Source organism: Pleurodeles waltl, chromosome 9 (genome assembly GCF_031143425.1).
Source record: "Pleurodeles waltl isolate 20211129_DDA chromosome 9, aPleWal1.hap1.20221129, whole genome shotgun sequence".
Lineage (NCBI taxonomy): Eukaryota > Metazoa > Chordata > Amphibia > Caudata > Salamandridae > Pleurodeles > Pleurodeles waltl.
The window spans coordinates 776,829,819-776,850,117 of record NC_090448.1 but is presented as its reverse complement, the minus strand read 5'-3'; the positions used below and the strand labels follow the sequence as shown (position 1 = coordinate 776,850,117).

Genomic DNA, 20,299 nt, shown 5'->3' with positions numbered 1-20,299 from the left:
TAGTTGCAGAGAGGACATCGTTCCTGGATCTGGAGAGTGCTGGAGGCCGGTGCTCGTTGGAGCTAGGAGGTCTTCGGACTGAAGAGCCAACAAGCCTTGGTAACGACAAGCAGACCAGGTGCACAGGGGTTCCAGCCAAGCAGCTCCATTGAGGGATCATAGACTTCTCAGGTGCAAGGAAGATGGGTCAGACCTCTGGAGAGCCACAGAACCACCACCTGTGTTGCAGAGCCATGAAGAGTCCATGGAACAGCAGGGTGCAGGGGAGGGACTCCTTCACTCCAAGGGAGATTCCTTCTTGCTTCCTAAATGTAGACAGAGTCCTTGTGACTCTGAAGGATGCACAGCCATGGAGCCCTAAGTAACCCAGGAAGGGGGTTGGACACTTACTGCAGTGACTCACCTATCAGGTTGGGTCAGGGATACCAGCCTGCTGACGTAACCAGTCGATGCTCCCAGGGGCCTCTGCTCTTCTTATTTCCAAGATGGAAGATTCAAGTGGCCACCTGGCAGAGCTCTGTGCAACTCCCTAGGGGAGGAGCTGGACGGAGGGGTGGTCACTCCCCTGTCCATTCTGTGGTTTTGCGCCAGAGCAGAAACCGGGGGTTCCTGCACTGGTGCAAACTTGTTTATGAGACGAGGGCACCAAATGTGCTCTTCAAAGCAGTCTGGTGGCGCTCAGATGCACCTTCACCCCAGCTCAGACACCTATTTCAAAAGAAGAGGTGGTCACACCTCTATCCTACAAGAAATCCTTTGACCTACTTTCCCCTGTCCAAGTTAGCCTCAGCAGCAGGAAGGCAGAACAGCGTCTAGGCTCGGCAGCAGCACAGGCTGGCATGCAGACTTAAGGGGAACCCCCAGAGTACATGGTATCATGCAACTAGCACTGGAATCGGTGTAGTTGTGTGATTCCAACATGTTTGATATCAAACATGCCTTGGTTCAGTGAAGCCATTATTTATTTGGACAACTCATGTTGACCAGTGTCCACTATATACCTTAAGATGGCTTCCCCGCACTTACAAATCCCAGGAAATGGAGTCTGGGGTTTGTAGAGGCACTTTTGCTCATGCACGAATGCCCTCACACCTAGAACCATGCATCCTGCCCTTGGGCTGAAGGGCCTTCATTAGGGGTGACTTACAGGGTCAGAGTACAGTGGCCATGATATAAAGTAAACCATATAGTTTTACTGAAAGGTGCATGCACCATTTCACACAGGCTGCAATGGCAGACCTGCAGTCCCAGTTTGCACGGGCCCCTATGGGTGGTACAATACATGCTGAAGCCCATGGGGGACCCCAGATGTACCAATAGCCTGGGTACCTAAGAACCATATATTAGGGACTTACATGGGTGCTCCTGTATGCCAAGTGTGGGATGCAAAAGTTACCATACAACTAAATTTAGGGGAGAGAACACTGACACTGGAGTACTGGTTACCAGGATCCCATTGCACTAGTCTAAACGTACTGACACTAGTCAATAAGTGGGGGTGACTATGCCAGGAAGGTGGTACTTCCCTACATGGAACCCTTTGGTGCCAGAATGACATCAATTACTTCAGAGAAAGGTCGAATGAGGTCAATTAGCATTGCTCAATCTCCAAGCATGGAAATGAGGTTTGGGTAGGTCCGGGCGCAGGACCTCGTCTTGCTGCTGAGACAGAAGGTCCTCCCAATGCTATACCCTTATCAAAGGACTGATGTTCATGTCCAAATGTACACAATCCCCTTGCCCAATATGGTGCCATGAAGATAACTTGGTTGTGGTCGTTCCTGCTCTTTTTGAAACCTTGGGGCAGGAAAGGTAACGCTGTAAAGGCATACAGGAGCCCTGAGCTGACTCTAGGCAGAATGCATCTCAAAGAAAGTTCTGACTTGGGGACTCCAATGTGCAAAGCTGTGCATACTGCTCATTCTTGGCGGTGGCAAAGAGATCGAGCCAAGGTTGACCCCATTCGCTGACGGGACCATACAACACTTCCAGGTGATGCTGCCATTAATGATCCACTAGTTCTGTTTGGCAGATGAGTTTGTCTGCCGTACCATTCAAAGATCCTGCAAGGTATTGTGCCACCACAAGAATTGAATGGTGGCCCCTGATGCACTGTCCACAGTCCCAGCCTGCCCTGCTTGGTGCAGTACAACATGGCGATGGTGTTGCCCACTAGCACCTGCATTATCCGCCATTTGATGGATGGCAGGAAGGATTTCAACATCAAGTGAATAGCCCGCAACTACAGGAGACTGATGTGAAGCCAGGCCTCCACCAGAGACCAGATGCTTCTGATCCCCACCTCACCCAGATGGCCTCCCCAACACAGAATTGATCCATCAGTCACCACTGTGATCTCCGGGTGGGGAAAGGAGAGGGGTCTGACACAGCTCCAATCACATCCAAGAGCGACCACTGCAGGTCTCCTCCGAAATCTACACATACTCAGAGAGACTCACCTGATGCAGTGCCCACTAGCACTTCAGATTCCACTACAGAGCTTGCCTATGCCCCCCAGAATTTTGACCAGCAGGATGCAGGCAGTCATCAGCCACGTAGCATCGATGTCATCCTCACTGGTATCTAGAACAGAGGCTAAATCGTCGGGATCACAGATCAAATGTCCTGGATTCTCTGCTCTGGGTGAAAAAAATGTCACTGCACCGTGTCCAGAATAGGTAGATGAAATGAGTACCTGTGAAGTACTCAGGTGTGACTACGGCATGTTAACAGTGAACACCAAGGATGTCAAGAGGTGTAGTCTGTAGGTGGGTGACTACTACCAAGGGTGAGCTGGCTTTAATAGCCAGTTATCGAGGTAGGGGAAAACTGGAACCCTGACCTCCATATATGCAGTGCAACCACCAACATCACTTTTTTGAACAGCTGAGGGGCACTGGTGAGACCAACGGGGAGTACAGTGAACTGAAAGTACTCTATTGCCCAAACAAGGCATCCATGGTATCAAGCCCAAAGCGATTTGTGAACACTGCTGCATCACTACCATTGTGAATGGCTACAGTAAGAGTGGGGACCAAGTCCTCTAGTAATGCAGAAAGTACCTGAGCGTTAGCGTCCCAAATGGCAGGAGCATAGTGGCCAAACAGGCAGTTGAAGTTGCTGGACGTTAGCAGCAGACACAGGGAAGTGAACACGTGTTTTTCAAATGTTTTAAGCTGCTTTAATTCTCTATCCGTATGAGGTGGTAGGGAAGGCGTTTGGATTTACTCTGCTTGCGGACGCTTGCACCACTAAACTTTCTGGGGTTGGGTGCTGAGAATCTGGGCAAGGTGGTGTGCCTTCTTATGTGCTTATTTACCTGCAGTCAGGAAAACAGCTTTGCCCACATCCTGGAAAGGTGTCCTTAAGGATTCTATTAAAAGGCAAAAGTGACTCTGTAGTTTCCTGTCCGGCTTGAAGGACGACAGTAAATACATTTGTTTTCACCTCCATAGTATGAAATTAGAGGACAAGGACCTCAGCCCCACCTCATCTCGTATCACTACGCAAAGTAGGCACTTTCCTCAATAGCTGGCCCAGGTGTGGAGATCAGTCCACTGAGTGGAGAACTGTATAGGCCACTGGCATCTTGAAGCTCATCAAACCAGCTGTCCTGAGAGCATTGTTGAGCAAACTCATCACCTTCATCATAGCGATCACTAAGATATTATAAGAGTCAATGCTGAAAAGATTGTGAGTGATCTCAGTGCTTCCTTGGAGTAAGGGCAAAGTGTCTGACTCTGAGTTGATTTCGATCGAGGCCGCAGTCTGATTTTTCTAGGCCACAGCATTTCGGTAACCCATCAGACACTGAGAGCACTACAGGTTGCACTTTGTTGTCCGGCGTTGATGATCTGAGGTCTGGTGTGGTTGTGGTGCCAAGACCAATGAAAGACCCGAAACAGGTCCAGAGGTTCCAACTGGTGCTGGAGGTGGGTCCGCCAGTGGAGTCCCAGTTGAAGGTCCTCACCTGACGAACACCAGTGGGAGCCGGCAGCATGCCAAAGAGGAACAGCATGCCGTCACAGAGCTGCGGTGTAGTTGAAGGCCTTGGAAACTAGTGTTGCTCTGGGATGAGTTGGAATTGGCTCCAAAGGAGACGAAGTTCTGGAGCCAGGCATAATGGTATGTTACACCCTCGAGCCTTCTCAGGAGCTTGCGAGTGGTGGGAAGGGGTAGAGTCCTGCATGGACTTTAAGAGTTTCTTTTTGGACTGGCCTGATGGCTTTGATAAAGATCTGAGCATGAACAGGACTTTCCGTTCGACCAGTCACTGTATTGACAATGTTTGACAGCATGCAGCTTCACCTCGTAGTTCCAGATGGCATTAGATTAATCAAAGCACAGTCACAACAGACCTTAGAGTTGTGGTCCAACTCCAAGCACCAAGGATGAATCTGGTGCGGATAGGTCTTAGAAAGGAACTGATATCAGTGCATTTGGGTGGCTTTTAGATGCATTTCCACACGTCATTTCTGGAGTGAAACAACATTGGGACGGAGCAACCACATGCCATTTATGGGTGCACAGTAATACTGCTTGATCATTTCCAAATCCAGTCTGACACCGAGGAGAATATTTAAAAAGTGGGGGATCTGGTGTTAGAAGTATCTATCAGAATTACTAGAAGACTTCGACCACGCAGAGGTCTTCATGGAACAACGACCTCGGGCGCAAGAGCGGTTCCGTGCCCTCAACTTGGAGCTGAAGCAGGATATACACAAAGCTTATGGCTCGGTCTTTTGTTCAGTGACATAAAGCTTCACTTTCCGGTCCCGGTAGCACTTCAATTGCAAGAGGAGTCGTGCTGGGAACCCAAACACCAAAGACACACCTAATGTGAGACCTTGACCAACATCTATTTTCTGCAGTCACAACATGGCTGAAAGACTGTGATTTAAGGAGCGGACATTGTTGGCCCTCTAGCTCAACCCTGGGTAGCCTTGGTTATGAGCAGCAAGGCCTACAAAAAGGAACAAGGGTTAGGCATTTAAACAGCACCAAGATAACTGAAATAGAAATAGCCGAAACACTAAGGAAATCCAATACCGATTTATAAAAGTAAAGTATATTTTTAGGCACCACAACGGAAAAGCTCCACCGGAGGGTTCCAGAGATATAGGTTTTACAAAGTACAGTAAACATTAAATTTTAACTTAACTGTGAACATGCACTGGCAATTTTAATGAATATGACATTTTAAAACTTTTTGAGCAAAAACTTTGGCTAGTTGTATTACGACTGGTTAGTTACTTTAGGCGACCAACTCCAACATGAAGCTAGCGAGGGGGACCAGCAACATCCTCTGGAATGGTAACTTCAGCAACGAATGAGTCCTCAGTCAGTTCCAGGCACTTTTCTTCCTTTGGTGTAGGTTTCAATGGAAGTGATCCTCATGCAAGGGATACAGGATGCTGAAGTTGTTCAAGAAGGCTGTGGGTGCAATACAGCCAACGGGGTTTTCCTGCGGCTACTACTTGGTCCATGGAGGAAGTGAGGCAGTCCTGACCATGTGGTTGATGTCCCTCTGAGTTCTATTTCTTGGTCCTGGTAGACGTCCAGTCACCCTGTGCCACAGCCACTACCAAATCTTTGCCTGGGTGATAACTCATCTTTTTGGACAGTAAACTGCACTCAAGTGATTCTCTGAGGTCCAGGGGACTTGGGTGCAACTTTGAGCATAAGGTCCTCATCTCTGGTTGGCAGGGGAGTGAAGATTCTGGGCTACCAACTTGCCCCTGTCAGCCAACTGCACATTGAAGTCTCTTGCTTCAGCTGGGCTCCAAAGATGACTTCTCCATGAGCAGGACACTGCAGGCACAGTTCCTTCTGCTTTGCTAGCCACCAGGTTCAGCAGGTGCAGACCAAGCTGGTGCACATACCCTTTGCTGGGTCCTTGGTGCAGCAGGGCAGTCCAGATCTGAGTTTGGGGTACCAGGGGTACCCTTTTATGTTCAGAAAATGCACCAGCTGAGTGGTCAGCATGTAACTCTGTAAATGACAAAGGGGCAGCCAAGCCTTTCCACAGTAAAAAACACAGTTTTTTGTTTTACTGCCATATCACACAAAATACATGTTCTGCCCTTGAAATATGCTGCACCCTTACTTAGGGCTCGGTAGGTCTGCCATAGGCGTGGCTTACACATATTTAGAGGAAGGTTTGGCTTTGCCATTGCTTTAAATTGAGGTAGTAGCTTAAAACTGCTCTTCCAGTCTGCAATGGTGGACGGTGAGACTCATTTTACCCATGTCACACTCAGAGTGGCACAACCGGTGTTGAGATCTCTGTGGTGACTAACTCCTATGCCCTGGGTAACATATACTAAAGACTTATAGGTAAATTAGCCTAAGCCAAAGGGGTATAACCAATGTAACAGTCACGTTTTGGGGCTGGGGTACTAGCACTGAGGTCTGGTTAGCAGGCCTCGGTGCACTGAGTAGAAAAACCAACAGCATCAGTCCAAAAACTTGGGGGTAAACATACAAAAAGAAGTATTTCCTTATAGTTATGGTTAAAGTATTTACAGGGCTGGCTTTAGGGCGGTGTGAGCGGTGCGGCTGCACCAGGTGCTGACCTGGATTGGGAGGTGCTGATCTCAGGGGGGCACTGTTGTTAGCAATGACTTAAGAAACTTACGTTTTGAAAGCCCCTGCTAAAAAGTTCCTGGTGCGTCCAGCCTTCAGGAAACAATTAAAATATCAAGAAACCTCTTGTGATTAATGTTCCTACTAGGAAGAGAGATGGGAGCCTTGTCTAGTGGCAGTTTTGACTCGCCATAGAGTACCGCGGAGGGTTAATATGCCTGCTTCAAAGAACAGAATTTATTTTATAAGGATTAGTAAAGCCAGCCTTTACCAGCATTTAAAAAAAAATGAGTGTATGTGAAAGAGGGTCTATGGAGAGATGAGGGGCACATTTGCCGGGTTGTAGTAAATTAATCCGAGTAGGTGGTCATGGGGTGGGGGGCACCAAAAAAGACGGTCACACGGAGCACCATCAGCGCTAAAGCCAGGTCTGAGTACAGTATTTCTATATTGTACAATTATTAAATAAATGTGAGTTACACCATTTAGTGATACTGTGCATTCAGCAAATCTATGGAAGGCTAACTGGGCTTTCCTTCATCTCTACAGCCCCAGATATGACCCCTTGGAAATACTTCCGCAAGACTTATGGGCTATCTCTGCAGTCCCTACCAAGAGATATCAGGTCCTCTATCATATACTAATTCATAGTTAATATTATTCTTTAACAGCCTATGCTACATCAATGAACGCCACTCAAACATGGGTAGATGAGATTTCACGTTCTTACTTGCTATGGAGCGCATGTCATGTAATCCTCTCTCACAACATTTAGTTGGCCACAAGATCTCTTATTCTATTAGCATATGATCTCATTGTAAAACAAAATATCTGACTCTAGGAGAATATCCAGCAATCGGCACACAGTCATGGAAATATGTACACTAACTGTCCCATCCACACGGGGCCAACATATCAATGCAATGTATGTCTTTCAAAACCCTGTTTTAGACCAGCCAGCTTGTAATAAAATGTTAGAACTTAAAGTGTCACAGAACAATTAGATTATTCAGAACCTAGCAAGAGAGCCGGGTAGAAATGATTTAGTGAGCTCTGGTTTACCCCCACCTACTTAGGAAAGTCATTGAGGTAGCACAAAAAGTGCAATACGTATTTGCATATGGTTGGTCCCTGTCTGTAATGGCACAGATGTGTTAAAATGTAACAGAATGAAATGTGTCACAGATTAATAATCAGTGGCTGAGATTCAAGCCTACCATTTATCACTTTTTGTATTCTACAAGTTCACAGAGAACACCACATAGTGGGTGTCATTAGGACATACAGGTACCCAAACATAAGCATGGATAAGTTACTTACCTGTAAATCCTAGTTCTCTTCCAGGGGTATCCTCATCAGAGACATAAACACTGAATATTCCCGCCCACATGCGGGGACCCCGGAGCATATATAAACACACATGTATTTGTATCAAATGTATATAAAAAATAATTCTCATGGAGAATATGAGTACAAATATATTATATACATGTGTAAGTAATAATGCAGTCTATGTTGAGAAAACAGGCTAAAAATGCTTTATTTTTGAATTAATTAAACTCTTCAATAATAGGAAAAAAACTTTCTGCACTCAAAGTAGAATGCTGTGATGCTATTAATGGAGTTTGACCAATGACTTTGTGTTTCATCACTGCGCATATTAGTTGCTCAATGTTCACCAGTAGCACATTATATGTTTTGTTCAGTTTAGCCGCCTATTGGCTTTGACATGATATTATACATTGCATTTTGTATTCAGCTCAGCTGCCTATTGGCTTTGACATGATATTAGACATTGCATTTTTTATTCAGCTCAGCTGCCTATTGGCTTTGACATGATATTAGACCTTACATTTTGTATTCAGCTCAGCTGCCTATTGGCTTTGACATGACATTAGACATTACATTGGATATTTAGGTTAGCTGCCTATTGCCTTTAACCTTTGCCTTTAACGTGGAGTTAGACATTGCAGTTGAGAATCCAAGCTGTATTTTTCCAAGCTATGTTTTTGCACAAGATGAACCAAGATGTTTTTCTCACACCAGACTACACCTGATAAGAGAGAGTACATTTGGTGTTTTCCTTTCTGCTCAGGCCTGGGAAGAGGAGCAGTCTAGGAGATCTGGCCAGTCTCCAAAGGCTTGCGTAGTTTTCCCGAGTCTGAGAGGAGGGGGCACGCTTTTGTAACGGATGACTCGGGCTTCAGAGAATTAGATTGAAATCTGCTGGACTTCAGGCTGGAACTTGGCGCCAGTTGCCAGTCTCCTGTGTGGGTAGATAATCTCTTTCTCGCAGTTGACCGGAGTCATCAACTTGCAGACCCCAGAAAGATGAAGCTGTAAATAGTTTCTCACAGGGTGAAGTATTTGTTTTGCTTTGCATTCAATATCTTATCAATATCATATACATATATAACCTGCTGTGTACATTGCAACTGAGATATATTTTGTTTTCATTGCTGCAATACTTTTTTTTTGTGCTTGAAATCTATTAATTCGTCTCTCACGAACTTGTGGGTGGGGAAGAATTAACAACAATAAAAGTCTTCTTTGAACTCAGAAGTGCATTCTTGATATGTTCTGTAAGCTCTGATTACGAGATAAGAAAGAAAGCAGAACAAATGCATAGAAAGTTTAAACAATCTGCTGTAAAAGAAAAAACTATGTTGAAAATAAAGGAGCATTATTAGCCAATAGGCTGCATGCAGGTTAACACAGCAGAACTAAAAAACTGGCACTGTGCCTTTAAGGCCCTGAGCACCTCCAGTATCCCACCATGCCTCAGGGGTGAAAGTGAGGTGACAGTTGGTTCACAGTTAGGTCAGTACCTTTTTTACTGTGCTAAGAAGAGAGAGATTAGACAAATGAGTACTGCTGTAACTCTAAAATGACGTCCGGGGAGGAGGGTGGGTTGTTTATGACTTTGATGAGGATACCCCTAGAAGAGAACTAGGATTTACAGGTAAGTAACTTATCCTTCTCTTCCAGGGGATGCTCATCAATAGTCAAATAATGAATAGATTAGCAAGCCCATCCCATACCCTTCGGACGGAGAGATAGAAGCACATGCAGTCTATTTCTCTTAGTTAAATACATTTCTTAATGAAGCTTGACCCACTTGAGTGTCTGTTTTAGCTTTTGAATCCAGACAGTAATGTCTTGAAAAGGTATGCACCGATCTCCATGTTGCAGCCATGCAAATTTCGGAGATGGGTACATTCCTAAGAAGTGCTATTGTCGCTGCCTTGCCTCTTGTAGAATGAGCTTTAGGCTTGGCAGCCAATTGTATGTTAGCCAACTGCAATGCAGTCACAATACATGAAACTATCCATCTAGAAATCGTTTGTTTTGAGGCCGCCCGGCCTGTTCCCATGTGTCCGTAGTTTACAAACAAGCGATTAGATTGTCTGATGCGCTTAGTCTTATCAAGATAAAATTTTAGCACCCTTTTCAAGTCCAGCGAGTGCAATGTTCTCTCTGAGTAGCAGGTTTGGGAAAGAAAGTTGGAAGCAATATGGTTTGATTAATATGGAAGTCCGAAACTACCTTAGGTAAAAAACCCGGGTGGGTCCGTAGAACTACTCTGTTATCGTGAAAAACTGAATACAGTTCTTTTGAACAGAGAGCCTGAATTTCGCTGACCCCTCTAGCCGAAGTAATGGCAACAAGTAAAGCTGTCTTCCATGTAAGGTGTTGCAAAGAAGCTTTGGGAATGGGCTCCAAGGGAGCGGCCATAAGTCTAGACAAGACCACATTCAATTCCCATGAGGTGAAGGTGTACGAATTGGTGGAAAAACCTCTTTCAAACCCTCTAAAAAATCCTTAAACACCGGCCTAGTGAAGAATGACTTTTGAGAGGTTGATTTACAATAAGCCGTAATGGCAGACAAATATACCTTTATGGAGGAAAACTGCAGTCCTGAAGGAGGTAGGGAAGAATAACCTCCTCTTGAGCCAGGATAGGATTTAAATCATTCTGTCTGCACCGTATGTAGAATCTTTTCCATTTGAAAGCATAGGAGTGTCACGTCGAGGGTCTTTTGGACTCCTTTAAAATATCCATGCATTCCTGTGATAGGCCTAGATGCCTGTACTGCAGGAATTCAGGAGCCATGCCGTCAAGCCCAGCGAGGGAAGATTGGGATGTAGAATTTTCCCCTCTAGTCTGTGGAGAAGATCCAGTGTGCACGGCAACCTCTTGTGAGGTCTTTCTGACAACTGGAGGAGATCTGTGTACCATTATTGGCGAGGCCATTCCAGGGCTATTAGTATCATCCTTGTTCTGGACCTTTAGAGTTTGTTGAGCGCCGTGGGAATTAGGGGAATGGATGGAAAAGCATAGAGAAATGTCTCTGACCAATCTATAAACAGGGCATTCTCCTTCGTCCCTAGTCGGTAAAACCTGGATGCAAAGTCTGGGCATTTTTTGTTGGTTTCGTCGGCAAACAGATCTAATTGAGGATGCCCCCATAGACAGAAAATGTCTTCTACGGTGTCGTTGTGAAGCATCCAGTCGTGAGAGTCTGGTAGATTTCGGCTTAGGGAATCAGCTTTTGTATTTTGTTCCCCTGGCAGGTGAACCGCTGTGATTGACAGCCTCTTCGCTACTTTGTGATTCTCGAGTCAGAGGGTGAGATCTGATTCCCCCTTGTCTGTTTAAATAGTACATTGTGGTCATGTTGTCTGTTTGGACTAAAATGCATTTGCCTTTGGTGGATGGGTAAAACGATTTGAGAGCCAGATGAACTGCCCTCAGCTCCAGCAGACTGATGTGGTATTGCTGTTCCTTTTTTGACTAGAGGCCTTGGGCTTGGAGAGGACCCATGTGAGCTCCCCAACCCTGTAGTGATGCATCCGTTACAACGGTCTTGGTAGGAGTGCTCTGATGAAAAGGAACCCCTATTAGCAGATGTTGTTGGCGAGTCGACCACTGTAGCAATGTTTTTGCCACAGGCGAGAGGATTATTCTATCTTCCCATCTGGCTGTGAGTTGACTCCACTGATCTTCCAGGTTCTCCTGAAGAGTCCTCATGTGTAATCTGGCATCCGGGACAATGAAAATGCAGGAGGCCATGGAACCCAGTAGCGACGCTATTTGCCTGACTGTAGGTCGTAGAGTGTGAAGAATGGTGTGACACTTCTGTGCTATTGATAATAGCCTCTCCTCCAAAGGATACACTTTTTCTAGATTGGTGTCCAGTACTGCCCCTAAGTAATGGAGCCTCTGGGTTGGAGTTAGTATGGACTTTTAAAGGTTGACGTGCAGACCTAGAGTGTTGAAGGTGCCCAAAATGATATTTAGGTGGTTAAAAGTTTGCTCCGCAGTGCTGCCTTTTAGTAACCAATCGTCGAGATACGGATAAATTAAGATATTCTTCTTTCTCAAGTGTGCTGCTTTTGTTGCTACACATTTGGAGAATGTTCGAGCAGCTGATTTAAGCCGGAAGGGCAGTACCCTGAATTGGTAATGTTGGGATGCAACTACGAAGTGAAGAAATTTGCGGTGTTTCACTATAACCGGGATGTGAAAATATGCATCCTGTAGATCTATGGAGAACCTCCAGTCCCCTTGATGGAGCAGAGGAAAAATCTGATGTAGGGCCAACATTCTGAACTTTTCTTTTTGAACGTACTTGTTCAGATGTCTCAGATCCAAAATGGGTCTGAAAACCCCGTCTTGACCTTTCTTTTGTGCTAAGAAATAGCGGGAGTACACTCCTTTTCCTCTGCGCGAAGGTGGAACTTTTTCAATAGCTTGTTTTTGTAGCAGAATGATAACCTCTTTTTTATATCAAAGACTGGTGGAGATACTTTGTTTTTGTTGGTGGCACCGGACGAGGAGGAGACTTGAAACGTAGAGAATACCCATTCTCAACAATATATAGCACCCATTTGTCATGTGTTATGGCGTGCCACTCGTTTACATAATTTGCAATACTTCCCCCTACTGGAGTGGTTGACCGAATCAGAGGAAGCGAATTCTCATTGTTTGCCCGATGTTTTGGGGGTAGACTGATTTTGCCTACTTGAACCACGTTGTCTTGTTGTCTTGCAGGACTGACAGAACGGTCGTCCTTGTCTTTGCTGTGGCCTTTGGGGCCAATGAGGAGTTTGAACCCTCTGCTGATAAGTACGCCTATCATATGCCCTATACCTTCTTCGGTATTCCTTACGTCTGTCTAGCACTACGGCTTTCAGAGTGTCCAACTCCGACTTCATTTTGGCCATCTCATCCGTATGGGTCCCAAACAAAGAGTTCCCAGTGAATGGCAGGTTGAGGATGCGATGTTGAGCCTCCTGTTTTAAACCTGTGAGGCGCAACCAAGATGACCTCCTTGCACATATGCCATGTGCATATCCATGAGCTGCTAGGTCCTAGCCATCCGCAGCCACGCTGATCACCTGGTTAGCTACCAGACCTCCTTCCTGAAGGATCTCTTGGAAATCCTGTCTGTCTTCTCTGCAATTTTTCTATGAACCTGTTCCGAGAATCCCACAAAGAACGGTCGTATCTTCCTAAAAGTGCAGAAGCACTAGAGACCTTCATAAAAGCTGCAGAGGTACCACACATTTTCCTACCCAACGAATCCAGAGGCTTGCTCTCCTTATCTGGAGGGACTGTTGATGAGGAGGCCACCAAATGGGTTTTTCGGGCGGCAGCTAGAATGACCGAGTCCGTTGGAGGATCAGCTCTGAGAAATAAAGGATCCTGGTCTGGGGCCTTATATTTCTTTACGATCCGCGCTGGCGCTGCACGCAGGGTTGCTGGTGTCAGAAAAGTGTCCATGGCTGGCTGCAGAAGACCAGGAACTAATGGCAGCAGCTGCCTGGAAGAAGTATGATGGTGTAGCGTCTCAAAAATTACCAACAATGACCTTGTCGGTCCCGGAAGGTCTATATTGAGTTTCTGGGCTTCTCTAACCAACACTTTATTGAAAGTGGTCATATCGTCCACTGGAGAAACTCTTGCCGGAGGAGTATTTGTCAGAGTAGGCGAATAGTCTCTAATCGAAGAGCCAGAAGCCATGGACCATGAAGGGGATCTGCATCTCTGGTGACAGGATCTAGAGACCCGGGATCTTGTTCTTCGCCCGGGATGTGATCTACTCCTTGTGCGTGAACGTAAAGTGAAGGACTGCACCGTCGTCGTGGATCGGGCTGGTCATTTGTGATGCCACCCTCAAAGGTGAGGAGTGTCTTGAAGACGAACGATGATATAATGTCGCCGACGGAGATCGTTGAACTCTTGACGTCGAATGTGACCTTCCTGACTTCTCTAGTCTCGATGTCGAATGCCTCGACGGCGACTGATGACTCAATGGCAGGGTATGGCTCAACGGTGGCGAGTGCCTTGACATCGAGTGGTGTTTTGTTGTCAGCGGAGACCTCGACCTTGCCCTTGAGGTCGACTTTGATATTGGATGTTTCGACGTTAGAGGATCTTGGTCTGCCTTTGATGCCGTATGAGCACTCCTATGCTTACTCAACGCCGATCGGTGGGTGGCCGTCGACAGAGATCTATCCGGTGAGGGAGTTGTTTTCTCAACGTCATGTTGTCCCTCGACGTCGTCTGAATCGCTGTCGACTGAGGAGTACTCCTTGACATCGGGTGACGATGTTGATGTGACGACGGAAGCGATGACTACGACAGCTAACAAACAGGAATTTTCTTACCAGCAGACGTTGATCTTGCTCGCCACTTGTCAGAAGAGTCTTTGTCTCTGGAGATCTTCTTATGAAGAGAGGAGGATGATGTTTTCTCTCTCTCATGTAGCCCATGCAGACAAATTCTTTCTCTTTCTTTCAAAATTCTCTTAGACAGATGTTTACAGTGTTTGCAGGTGTCAGGACAGTGACTCTGTGGCAAACACACTATGCACACTGAGTGTGGATCTGACTGGGCCTTCTTTTTACCACAAGCAGGGCATTTCACAAAAAGTGAAAGCATTTTTTAGAGAAACAATCTTACTTTACTCAGGTAGTAAGGTAAAATGTTGAGTAAAGCAAAGAAATAATGTTTTCAAATGGTTTTTCTGGTAAAAAAATACTCAGAAGAAATGAGAGCTCAATGCTCCAGGATCCTCACAGAAGGAGCCATAAAAAAGAACTGACCTAACTGTGAACCAACTGTCACCTCACTTTCACCCCTGAGGCATGGTGGGATACTGGAGGTGCTCGGAGCCTTTAAGGCCCTGTGCCAGTTTTTTGGTTCTGCTGTGTCAATCTGCATGCAGCCTATTGGCTAATAATGCTCCTTTATTTTCAACGTATTTTTTTCTTTTACAGTGGATTGTTTAAACTTTCTATGCTTTCTACTTTGAGTACAGAAAGGTTTTTTCCTATAATTGAAGAGTTTAACAAATTAAAAAAAAAAGAAACTTCACAAAAAACAAAGCATTTTTAGCCTGTTTTCTCAACATAGACTGCATTATTGCTTATACCTGTATATGATAAATTTGTACTAATATTCTCTACTAGAATTGTTATTTTTTACATACATTTGATACATATACATGTGTGTTTATATATGCTAAGGGGACCCTGCACTTGAGCGGGAATATTCAGTGTTTATGACTATTGATGAGGATCCCCTGGAAGAGAATGTGACCATCTTCTAAGTCTTTTGCAATTAAACCTCTACCACGGAGTATCAGAAAAATTCCCACTATGTACAATTTCTCAATCTACTCCTTGATGTTAAGAGGTATGGTATGACCACTAAGAAAAGGAAGCACAATATCCACACTGGCTCTTTAAAGCATCAACTATTTTCAACTGGTGGACATAAAATGCTGTTGTTACAGATTATTTCCATTATTTTTTTGGCAGACACATTACTTCTGTATTAAAAACAGCCTGATGAATGCTAAGCTAGGCATGCAAGGGTGCTGCTCGAAGAAAATTCTACAGATCCAGTCTGACGCCCGGGGCAAATTCTAAGGTAAAGAATCTCCAGCTAGAAGTCCCTATCAGATATTGAGCATCCGTTTTTTCGTTCACAGCACAAACGTATTTCAATGCAAAGTAGGTTGTAACTTTTGCACCACTGACGTGAAGCACATAAGTGTTCTTGTGTACAAACCTTGATAATGTCGGAGATCCCTTTGTCGCTGAGGCAGTCCACAAATGTTTCAATCGGATAATTGAGTCCTGGGACCAGTAGTGGCACCTGGTAGGAAATTAGAGAGAAAAGGAAGGGAAACATGTTGCCATTAGAATAAAGGAATGAACAAGCAGGGAAATCAAATGGTGAGTGTGTTAGAAAGAGAAAAATGGTAACAAGAGTTTATTGAGTATGCTGATGAGCAAGTGAAAGAGGCAGGGATAAGGAGGAAAGAGACATCTGGAAAGACAGGGAGAGGGAGATGAGATCAACATGTTGAAATACGGGTAGATAGAAAGGGACAGGGAGAGAGAAAGAGGGAAAAGGGGGGGATCAAAAAGGATGAGAGAATTACAGCAAAAATAAAATGAGAATGCAAAGGAAAGAAAAGAAGAAGGGGCATTTACAGAGAGAAAGTAATGGTAGAGGCAGCAAAAAAAGTGTGAAAGGGAGGAAGACAATTGGCGGAAGAAAACAGACTTGAAGGATGAGTGAGATTGAGGGTTGGAACAGAACTATTAAGTTGAAGAGAGATTTAGGGGGTCATTACGACGCCAAGATTTGACCGCCGGGCGGCCGCCAATGCAGCCACACTCGCACCACGGCCATTATGAGATCCCCGCTGGGCCGGCGGGCAGAAACCTGGTTTCCGCCAGCCGGCCCAGCGGGGATCTCGGCCGCAACACAGGAGCTGGCTCCAAATGGAGCCGCGGTGTTAGGGCTGTGCGACGGGTGCAGTTGCACCAGTCGCGCTTTTCACTGTCTGCATAGCGGTGAAAAGCTGCACGGGGCCGTGGCAGGGGGCCCAGCGACTCCCCTTTCTGCCAGCCTTTTCATGGTGGTTCTTACTGCCATAAAAAGGCTGGTGGGAGGGGGACTCGTAATCCCCTGGGCAGCGCTGCTTGCAGTGCTGCCCTGGAGGATTACTCCCGCCAGCACACAAGTGGCCGGAAACAGCCGGTCCCGGGGGTGTGACCGTGGCGTTTCCGCTGCAGTCGTAATCCCCCCTGGAAGCACCGCCAGCCTGTTGGCGGTGCTTCCTCCAAAACAGCCCTGGCAGTCGAAGACCGCCAGGGTTGTAATGACCCCCTTAGTGTCATGAAGAGGGAAGTGAAAAACAAAGACAAGAATGACAAAAGGGAAAAAGTAGTAACAAGTGAGATGAAGAGCTAGAACACAAGGTGCAAGTTAAAAGAGGGGATATTCAGGAGGCGTGAGAGGGAAAAATTGAGCACTACAGATCATTGCAAGAATTTAACACATTAAACGATTCAATATCTCTTCCACCCACAGAAGAAAAGACTCCCCATGGGAATGGGATAGGCATACTCAATGAGTACTGTAGATACAAGCAAGTGTTGAAGGTGGAGAAGGACCAACCTAACAATTTATATGAGACACATCTCCTCTTTGACTGACTCTTCTCTAAACTCCAGTAGGAGGCTTGCTGTAATCTGCATGTCCTACAAATTCCCCAAAAATCCAGAGCGAGAGTGGCAAAGTGCGAAGGACAACCAGTACATAATCCTTAGGTGCAGTTGGTCTTACACAAAGTATTGGTGCTTATTAGAGGTAATGAAAAAGTTACTTACCTTCTGTAACAATCTGTATAGTAGATAGTTTTAGGAAGTTGGCGCTGTATGTATTATTTCAAAGTAAGAAATAGCATGCACAGAGTCCAAGGGTTCCCCTTAGAGGTAAGATAGTGGCAAAAAGAGATAATTCTAATGCTCTATTTTGTGGTAGTGTGGTCGAGCAGTAGGCTTATCAGAGGGTAGTGTTAAGCATTTGTTGTACACACACAGGCAATAAATGAGGAACACACACTCAATGACAATTCCAGGCCAATAGGTTTTTATATAGAAAAATATATTTTCTTAGTTTATTTTAAGAACCACAGGTTCAAGATTTACAAACAATACTTTAAATGAAAGGTATTTCACTTAGGAACTTTAGGAACTTTGAATTAGCAAAATAGCATATACAGTTTTCACACAAATGGCAAATAGCTATTTTAAAACTAGACAGTGCAATTTTCAACAGTTCCTGGGGGGAGGTAAGTGTTTGTTAGTTTTGCAGTTAAGTAAACCACCTATGGGGTTCAAAGTTGGGTCCAAGGTTGGGGGCTCAGGTCAACCTCAAAGTTACCACACCAGCAGCTCAGGGCTGGTCAGGTGCAGAGGTCAAAGTGGTGCCCAAAACGCATAGGCTTCAATGGAGAAGGGGGTGCCCCGGTTCCAGTCTGCCAGCAGGTAAGTACCTGCGTCTTCGGAGGGCAGACCAGGGGGGTTTTGTAGGGCACCGGTGGGGGGGAGGGACACAAGTCAGCACAAAAAGTACACCCTCAGCGGCACGGGCGGCCGGGTGCAGTGTGCAAACAGGCGTCGGGTTTGCAATGTAATACAATGAGAGACCTAGGGGTCTCTTCAGCGATGCAGGCAGGCAAGGGGGGGGCTCCTCGGGGTAGCCACCACCTGGGCAAGGGAGAGGGCCACCTTGGGGTCGCTCCTGCACTGGAGGTCGGATCCTTCAGGTCCTGGGGGTGCAGTGTCCTTACCAGGAGTCGGGTCTTTGAAGCAGGCAGTCGCGGTCAGGGGGTAGCCTCTGGATTCCCTCTGCAGGCGTCGCTGTGGGGGCTCAGGGGGGGTCAACTCTGGCTACTCACAGGCTCGCAGTCGCCGAGGAGTCCTCCCTGTAGTGTTTGTTCTCCACAAGTCAAGCCGGGGGCGTCGGGTGCAGAGTGCAAAGTCTCACGCTTCCGGCGGGAAACGTGTGTTCTTTCAAAGTTGATTCTTTGTTGCAAAGATGCTTCTTTCTTGGAGCAGAGCCGCTGTCCTTGGGAGTTCTTGGTCCTTTTAGATGCAGGGTAGTCCTCTGAGGCTTCAGAGGTCGCTGGACCCTGTGGAACGCGTCGCTGGAGCAGTTCTTTTGAAGTGGGGAGACAGGCCGGTAGAGCTGGGGCCAAAGCAGTTGGTGTCTCCGTCTTCTCTGCAGGCTTTTCAGCTCAGCAGTCCTTCTTCGTCTTAGTTTGCAGGAATCTAGTTTCCTAGGTTCTGGGGGCCCCGAAATACTCGATTTAAGGGTGTGTTTAGGTCTGGGGGGTTAGTAGCCAATGGCTACTAGCCCTGAGGGTGGCTACACCCTCTTTGTGCCTCCTCCCTGAAGGGAGTGGGGCACATCCCTAATCCTATTGGGGGAATCCTCCATCTGCAAGAGTCACCTCAGCTCAGGACACCTTAGGGGTTGTCCTGACTGGCCAGTGACTCCTCCTTGTTTTTCTCATTATCTCCCCTGGACTTGCCGCCAAAAGTGGGGGCTGTGTCCAGGGGGCGGGCATCTCCACTAGCTGGAGTGCCCTGGGGCATTGTAACACGAAGCCGGAGCCTTTGAGGCTCACTGCTAGGTGTTACAGTTTCTGCAGGGGGGGAGGTGTGAAGCACCTCCACCCAGAGCAGGCTTTTGTTTCTGTCCTCAGAGAGCACAAAGGCCCTCACTACATGGGGTCAGAAACTCGTCTGTCAGCAGCAGGCTGGCACAGACCAGTCAGTCCTGCACTGAACAATTGGGTAAAATACAGGGGGCATCTTTAAGATGCCCTCTGTGTGCATTTTGTAATAAATCCAACACTGGCATCAGTGTGGGTTTATTATTCTGAGAAGTTTGATACCAAACTTCCCAGTATTCAGTGTAGCCATTATGGACCTGTGGAGTTCGTTTTTGACAGACTCCCAGACCATATCCTCTTTTGGCTACCCTGCACTTACAATGTCTAAGGTTTTGCTTAGACACTGTAGGGGCATAGTGCTCATGCACCTATGCCCTCACCTGTGGTATAGTGCACCCTGCCTTAGGGCTGTAAGGCCTGCTAGAGGGGTGACTTACCTATGCCACAGGCAGTGTGAGGTTGGCATGGCACCCTGAGGGGAGTGCCATGTCGACTTAGTCATTTTCTCCCCACCAGCACACACAAGCTGGCAAGCAGTGTGTCTGTGCTGAGTGAGGGGTCCCTAGGGTGGCATAAGACATGCTGCAGCCCTTAGAGACCTTCCCTGGCATCAGGGCCCTTGTCACCAGGGGTACCAGTTACAAGGGACTTACCTGGGTGCCACGGTTGTGCCAATTGTGGAGACAAAGGTACATTTTAGGTGAAAGAACACTGGTGCTGGGGCCTGGTTAGCAGGGTCCCAGCACACTTCTCAGTCAAGTCAGCATCAGGCAGAAAGCGGGGGGTAATTGCAACAGGGAACCATTTCTTTACAATAGTCTATAAACCTGCAGATTCTTCAACCTTTAACGCCACAGGTGCCAAATTAGATCCCCAAAATGTTTCATAGTACTTCCATGCTGGTAGGGGGTGTTGGCTCAGTCTTGGCACCAGAGGAGATTCCAGCATGAAGCCCCTGGCTCAATATATCACCCACCTTGGTGCACTGGCATCAGTTCTATTATCCATGTTTCTATTGCCTTAGGGGCAGAGACAAGGAAGTGACTGAAAAGTTACTTACCTGTGGAAGGAATCTTTCTTCTGGATATTCTATATACCTACAGATTCCTCATCTGTAGGATGTTCCCAGACATCAGAATGGATTTGTAAACTTTTCCCAACCTTCG

At 46.4% G+C, this 20,299-nt stretch overlaps 1 protein-coding gene across 2 annotated transcripts in view; it reads right to left on the bottom strand.

The window, feature by feature from the left end:
• BBS1 (Bardet-Biedl syndrome 1) overlaps positions 1 to 20,299 on the bottom strand; it is a 373,242-nt gene that overhangs the window by 34,028 nt on the left and 318,915 nt on the right. For both annotated transcript variants that reach the window (XM_069207969.1, XM_069207970.1), the window contains one exon: positions 15,668 to 15,754. In XM_069207969.1, the coding sequence (XP_069064070.1) occupies positions 15,668 to 15,754 (87 nt within the window). The remainder of the gene's footprint in view (positions 1 to 15,667; positions 15,755 to 20,299) is intronic.